Source organism: Pterocles gutturalis, unplaced genomic scaffold (genome assembly GCF_000699245.1).
Source record: "Pterocles gutturalis isolate BGI_N339 unplaced genomic scaffold, ASM69924v1 scaffold37259, whole genome shotgun sequence".
Classification (NCBI taxonomy): Eukaryota; Metazoa; Chordata; class Aves; order Pterocliformes; family Pteroclidae; genus Pterocles; species Pterocles gutturalis.
In genome coordinates this window covers 1-6,785 of record NW_010129424.1, presented here as the reverse complement: position 1 = coordinate 6,785, position 6,785 = coordinate 1, and the positions used below count along the sequence as shown (strand labels likewise).

The 6,785-nt window shown below is 56.0% G+C and overlaps 1 protein-coding gene across 1 annotated transcript; it reads left to right on the top strand.

Moving 5' to 3' along the window:
• The first annotated feature begins 875 nt into the window (after nt 1-875).
• Nucleotides 876-6,785, top strand: TXLNA (taxilin alpha). Its single transcript, XM_010079942.1, has 10 exons — nt 876-993; nt 2,020-2,358; nt 2,806-2,897; nt 3,369-3,539; nt 3,898-4,092; nt 4,277-4,396; nt 4,700-4,774; nt 5,290-5,382; nt 5,793-5,888; nt 6,285-6,785. The coding sequence occupies exons 1-10, from the start codon at nt 876-878 to the stop codon at nt 6,618-6,620; spliced, it is 1,635 nt and encodes a 544-aa protein (XP_010078244.1). The 3' UTR covers nt 6,621-6,785.

The window sequence follows — 6,785 nt, the reverse complement described above, 5'->3', positions numbered from 1 at the left end:
GGATGACACATGTGCTTGGCTGCTGCCGCTGCTAATTTTCTCTTGCATCTTTCCTTCGTAAGCCGTGTCCTGGGCTGTTCTCTGAGGAAAAGCCGAGGTCTCTGTGTAACTGCTGCAACATGGCAAAAAAAAAAAAAGCTGTTCTCCGCTTGGCATGGAGCAATCCCTTGCCTCTAGAGGAGGCATCGGGTGCCTCTGCTCCCTCATTAAGGTCAGAATTAGAGCATTTTTGCCTCTGCTCCCTAATTAGCGTCAGAATTAGAGCAGAGGGTGCGGGTGGGAAGGGTGGGAACATACCTGTCCTGCAGAGGGAGAGAGGATGAGGAGAGAGGAGCTGGGGTTTGGGCTTGGACGATGCCGGGTAATCGTTTTTTTTTAGCTCTGCCGGGGAGCTGTGGGATTTCCTCGGGTGGGTGTGCGGTTTCAGTAGGTGTCGACCTTTCTCCTCTTGCAGCTCTGGTCTCCAGGTCGCCCACTGCAGGGAGGGGGTTTCTCTGTCAGACTCTGAGTCTTGAAATCCAAGCGAGTGGGGCTGAGGAGGAAGGCGAGCTGGGGCTGAGAAGGCTGTGCCCAGAGGACTGGGAAAACTGTGCTATGTGTGAGTCAGGGAATTCTGCCTTGCTCTAGGGGGGGCTGCTTCCAGCTCTCCTCAGGAGTTACCCTGATACGGAGAGCTTTGCAGTGAGGTGCAAATGAAAAATGAAATGGCACTTTCCTCAGCACAGAGCTGCAGGTGGCAGCCTCTGACAGGAACAAGTTCCTTCTCAGTCCAGGTTGGTGACTCCTAAAATCCTCCAGACTGTTACTTCTTTACGTATAGCTGCTGTTCCTCTTTCTCTAGGATTTGTCAAGACTGAGAGGGGAGAAAAGTTGCGATGAAGAACCAAGGCGGGGAGACCAAAGCAGCCCCGCGGCCTGCCAGCTCTCCCAAAGCCAGCAGCGGGCTGGTGCTGGAGGAAGGCGACTCGCCAGAAGCCGCAGCACCCCTGGAAGGTGGGGGGTCCCCGAGGCCTGGGGTGCACTGCTCCCTGCCCACGGCTGCTGGCAGTGCTGACAGCCCCAGCAGCGAGGCGCAGGGAGACACGTGAGGGTGGGTGTCTGGCCTGGAAGGAGTCAGGGTGTCACTTCCTCCGTGTGAGGGTGGGTCTCTGTATCCAGCTCTTTCTACTTGCATAAGAGCAGCTGTGGTGGCCAGGCAGAAAATCCTATTTTGTTCCTATTTCTGTGTGTGTGCAGTTCTGAAGTAGCTTCCTGACCAAAGGGTGGAGTTGATAATCACCTGCGAACGATGGGCTGTTTGTCCTTGCTTAGACCTTAAGGGTTCCGTTCAGAAAATGTCAGCCCACCCTTCCCTTGGGGCAGCGTTGTGTTGAGTGACCTGCCCTGTTACTGGCACTTCATAAAAATGATTCTCTGGAAGATTAGAACCAGGTCTAATCGAGTAGGAGCTTGGTTAAAACTAACCCTGCCTTGTATTCTGGTGCCGAGTGAACGTGGGATGTTGGAAACACACAGCCAGTAGAGTTAGTTTAAATACCAGCTGCTGTAAGGCTCTGATTTTGGAAGCAAAGGGGCGCAGGGAAGGATGTGCTGCCTGCTCCTGCCCTCAGCCTCTGCTGTTGGGGCCGTACAGCTGCTCCTGCGGGAGGAGAGAGGCTAAGGCAGGTTTAACAACCTATTGTCATGTAAAAAAGCCTGGCTGGGGGGGTGTTAGTGGGCAGTTCTGGAGGGAAAGCTCACACCCAACCTGCTTTCCTTAAAGGACCGTGGCGGGGGAGGGATTTTTGCTCTTGACAGATGTCAGGGGCTTGGTCACGCTCCTGTGATCAAAAGAGAGGCTGTTAGGAATGCACCTCCATTGTCAGGGCAGCTGGCCGGGAGCAGCCAGAACAAAGCAGCTGGTGGTGGTGGAGGTTCAGCCAGCTTTGGGGAAACCTTCCCCGTGCGGTGTGTTTATAGAGAGTGGAGAGTAGACGGTGTGGGGGAAGTCTCACGGTTTTGTGTTCCCATCTCCCACAGCTCCTCTCGCGCAGGAGGACACCAAGTCCTCCCGGCCCGCCGTGTGCGACGTCTCTGAAGAGCTCAGCAGACAGCTTGAGGACATCCTGAACACGTACTGCGTGGATGCCAGCCAGGAGGGCCCGGGCGAGGACGGCGGGCAGAGCGAGCCCGCGGAGCAGGAAGAAGCCGAGAAGTGTCGTAGCGAGTCCCCGAGGAACGGTGACCAGGAGACGGGCGGCCCCGAGATGAACGGGGAGAAGGAGAGCACAAAGGGGACTGAAGAGTGTCGACCCGGCGAGGAGTGTGGGGAGCGGGATCAGAAGAAGGCTCAGGAAAAGAAGAAAGCCAAGGGCCTAGGTGAGAGCTTCCCTGCTCTGTTTGTGCTGCCAGCCCGAGACCTTTGGGGCAGACATTGATTTTTTTTTTTTTACTGCACTGTTTTGTGGTTTGTGAGGAAACGTACTGAGTGCTGCAAAGGCTCTGACTGCTCCTGGGTGCTTCTGCAGCCTCGGGATTCTGTGGATTTCCCTTCTGCTGGACACAATTCTGTGTAGCCACCCCCGTGGTGGTTTCCCACTCTGAAAACCAGCTCTCTCCCCAGCTGCTTTGGTTGTTCACGTGCTGTATGCGGTGAAATCTGTGAGGCAGAGCCTTGAGAAGGCGCAGGAGGTCGTAGCTCTGGCCCAGGGCAGGCACAGCCGTGAGACCTGCTTTGCCTCCTGTCTTTGCCTTTAGGAGCCAGAACTCTGTGTATGATATTTTATATTATTTATTTATTTGTTTAAATCCTGTGTCTCGTTCCAGGCAAAGAAATCACTTTGCTGATGCAGACGCTGAACACCCTGAGCACACCAGAGGAGAAACTCGCAGCACTGTGCAAGAAATACGCTGAGCTGGTGAGTGCTGATTCCTCGGCTGCACGCGTTGGGGCTGGGGAGGATGCTGCAGCCGTGAGCATGGGCTCAGGAGCAGAAGGTGGCCATTGGTTTTTTTTCTTGATGTTGAGAGGGACAGGCCGGGAACACACACATAGCTTTGCAGTGTATGTTCTGGGATCTCTTGTGTTCAGGTTTTCCGTGTGCTCAGAGCTCTGCTGCGTGTGTGCGTGCAGGTGCTGGATGAATGGGCAAATCTTTCAGATTCCAGTAGGACAAGAATTTGGGAAGGAGAAAGGCCCTGTCCAGGGGACCCTGGCCTCTGTGTCAGCCCTGCTCTGCTCAGAAGTGGCATCTTTTGCGTTACAAAGCTCTTGTTCTTCTCTCAGAGCACAGAGAGCATTTCTTTGATCCCCACGTCCCCTCCTCAGCGCACAGCATATTGCTCTGGGCTGTCTTGCTGCATCTGTGCCCTTTTCTCCCCCGTCCCAGCTGGAAGAGCACCGGAACTCCCAGAAGCAGATGAAGATCTTGCAGAAGAAGCAGACGCAGCTGGTGCAGGAGAAGGACCACTTGCAGAGTGAGCACAGCAAGGCCATCCTGGCCCGCAGCAAGCTGGAGAGCCTGTGCCGCGAGCTCCAGAGACACAACCGCACCCTCAAGGCGAGTGTCTCCTGGGCACTGTTCCCGGAGCTGCTTCATCCCAAGCACTTGGATCACTTGCTGTGGGGCTGCGAGCCACTTTTGGCAAGCTTACCCTTACCGGTGATTGCCCACAGTCTACTGTCCGGGGCTGTGCTTTAATTTTATTGTTAAGCCATCATCATCCACCGTGCCTGAGTGTTATTTTGGGGTATGTTCACTGCAGAAGGGGAGGAGAAAGGCCCAAAGGGGGCTGTTGGGCAGCGGCCCGAATTCCTTCCCTGGTTGGTACAAGCAATAGCGGGAGGCTGGGTGGGTTTGCTCACCTGCCCAGCACAGAGGATGACATGTCCCTGCTGTCCCTGCCTTCCTCACGCAGGAGGAGGGTGTCCAGCGTGCGCGGGAAGAAGAGGAGAAGCGGAAGGAGGTGACGTCCCACTTCCAGGTGACGCTGAACGACATCCAACTCCAGATGGAGCAGCACAACGAGAGGAACTCCAAGCTGCGCCAGGAGAACATGGAGCTGGCAGAGCGGCTCAAGAAGCTCATCGAGCAGTACGAGTTGCGTGAGGAGGTGGGTCAGGGCGGGAGACCTGCTGTAGGGCAGCTCTGGTGCATCCGTTCTGCCCAGAGAAGCGTGTTTCTGCTGCTGGAGAGGAGAAGGAGCCTTTGGGCTCTGGGATCTTCCCTTGGGGTTGCTGCCTGGGCAGCACGGATGGGGCTGAGCGTGTCCGTGACCGGTGGTGTTCCCTCGGCAGCACATCGACAAGGTGTTCAAACACAAGGACCTGCAGCAGCAGCTGGTGGACGCCAAGCTCCAGCAGGCGCAGGAAATGCTGAAGGAGGCGGAGGAGAGACACCAGCGGGAGAAGGACTTTGTAAGTCTCAGAGCAGTTCTCCAGTGGTCCTGAGCACATTGCTTTTTGCCTTGTCCCTCTGCGGAGGCTTGTTACTGTTGTTCCTTGAGTGCAGAGCCCAGATGGGGTCAGGCCATCCCAGGCCTCCTGCGTGCCCAGCGGTGACCGCTCCCCCAGCAGCTGCGGGAGCAAGGCTGGAGCCCTGCTCTGCTCTTTTGTGGCTCTCCCAGCCCACTCCCATCTCCCGCCAAGCGCCAGCCGTGCAGGGGCTTGTTGAGAGCCGTCCCTGGTGGCAGCCACGTAACTGCTTTTGCTGTTCCCCAGCTGCTGAAGGAAGCTGTGGAATCGCAGAGGATGTGTGAGCTCATGAAGCAGCAGGAGACCCATCTCAAGCAGCAGGTGAGTTACCCGGTCGGTGTGCTCAGCCCGGTTATTTGTTTGGATTTTTTCCTTCCTCCCTACACAGGGAACAACCCAAAGTTCCTTAATCTGAAAAACACAAGGGCAGGATTGCTCCTGGGTTTGGTACTGGTGAGCCCGTGTCAGCACAGTGTGAGCTGAGACTTCCTTCAGCAATTCTGCCTTCTGGGAGGAAGGGGCCTTGGTTTTACCAGCGCGTTTCCCGGTGCTGGGAGCAGTCGTGTGATCGTACCTTGCTGAATCAGACCCAGCAAGTGCCTCCTGCCAAGGCCAGGAGATGTTTACAGAACACACCAGTCTCTGAGGATGTTGCCCTAGGAAGGAATTTCCCCACATTCCCCAGTACCTCGTGTTGGCAGAGCAGCTCCGTGCTGGCGGTTTGTTTGTCATAAAGTTCAGTCACAAGATAACTAGCTCAGTTCTTGGCTGGGGAGGGCTGGCAGGAGGTGCCACGGTGAGCAGTGAAGAGCTTGTGACCCTGTCTCTCCCCACAGCTGGCTCTCTACACAGAGAAGTTTGAAGAATTCCAAAACACCCTTTCCAAAAGCAGTGAAGTGTTTACGACATTTAAACAGGAGATGGAGAAGGTGGGTAACACTTCTGCTGCCCAGCAGAGCTTGCGTGGGCTGGAGGCACTGCCTGTCTGTCTCTCCTCGATGCTTCTGCGAGCTGGAAGAGCCGCAGCTCTGTAGTTTTGTTTTTGCTGGTTTTAAAATCAGCCATGAGCTGGCTGCTTGGAGATCGATGCCGTCCTTGCGTGGTGACTTCTGTGCCCCACCTGTGTCAGCACAGGCAGCGCTCCCTCTGCCTCCTGGTTTGTTGTTACCTGGTCGATGTTTCCCTCTGGTGAGGGACACGGAGACGTTTCCCAGGACAGCAGAATCTCTTTATCTGCGCTGGGGAAGCGGGTGCCCATTTGAGGCTGTGTGAGATGCAAGTGACGGCAGTGCTCTGCCTGTGGCTGATCTGTTCCCGTTTTGTCCCTGTGATTCCGTAGATGACTAAGAAAATCAAGAAGCTGGAGAAAGAGACCACCATGTACCGCTCTCGCTGGGAGAGCAGCAACAAGGCTCTCCTGGAGATGGCTGAAGAGGTGAGGAGGCTCCGGCTGGAGCAGCGGGGTGATGTGTGTGTGGTGTTGGGCTGGAGCTGTGGGAGAGCAGCAGAAGCTGGGTGGAGGGTTGTGTTTCTCCCTTCAGCTTGATTTCCTTTCCCGTACGTGGTGGTAGGAGCCCTCTGTCAGGCGGCAGAAGCGATGGTTAATTAGCGCAGAGGTGTGTGGAAGAAGTCAGATAGTCTCAGTGGCACTTGGCCTCTGTGGGGGCAAAGGAAGAAGGAGGCAGTGACGATAGCATCAGGTTCTTTGAACGCCAAATGTTTGCTTGCTCACAAGTATTTTCCCCTTGAGCTTCCCTTTGAGGTTCCATCTCTGTCCCTTTTGCCTCTCTGTCCCCAGCGCGGCAGAGTCTGAACTCCTCTCTATTTGCAGAAAACCCTTCGGGACAAAGAGTTAGAGGGGCTTCAGGTGAAAATCCAGCGCTTGGAGAAATTGTGCCGAGCCCTGCAAACGGAGCGCAACGACCTCAATAAGAAGGTGCAGGACCTGTGCGCCCACGCGCCCCGGGCAGACACGGACCTCTTGGAGCCTTTGAAGGACCCATCTCGGGACGGCGCCGAGGCGGCGGCGGGAGGTGCTCCAGCAGAGGATTGCCTTCACTCGGGAAAGCCAACGGACAGCCCGGATCCTGCGGAGAGCCTGGGAGAACTGAGCATAGGAGCCTTGGGGCAGAGCGGGACTGAGGAAGGCACTCAGGGCGCTGCCTGAGCCCGTGTGCGGTGGGCAGAGGTAGGAGAGGGAGGGTACCGTGAATGTTTCCGTGGGCTCGAGGTGATGCCCCTCTCCTGGTCCTTGGGCAGGCGCGAGAGGACAGCCCTCCTGGGGACTGGAGATTTCCTAGCTTAGATTTTTGGAGGGTTTTTAAAATTTTAT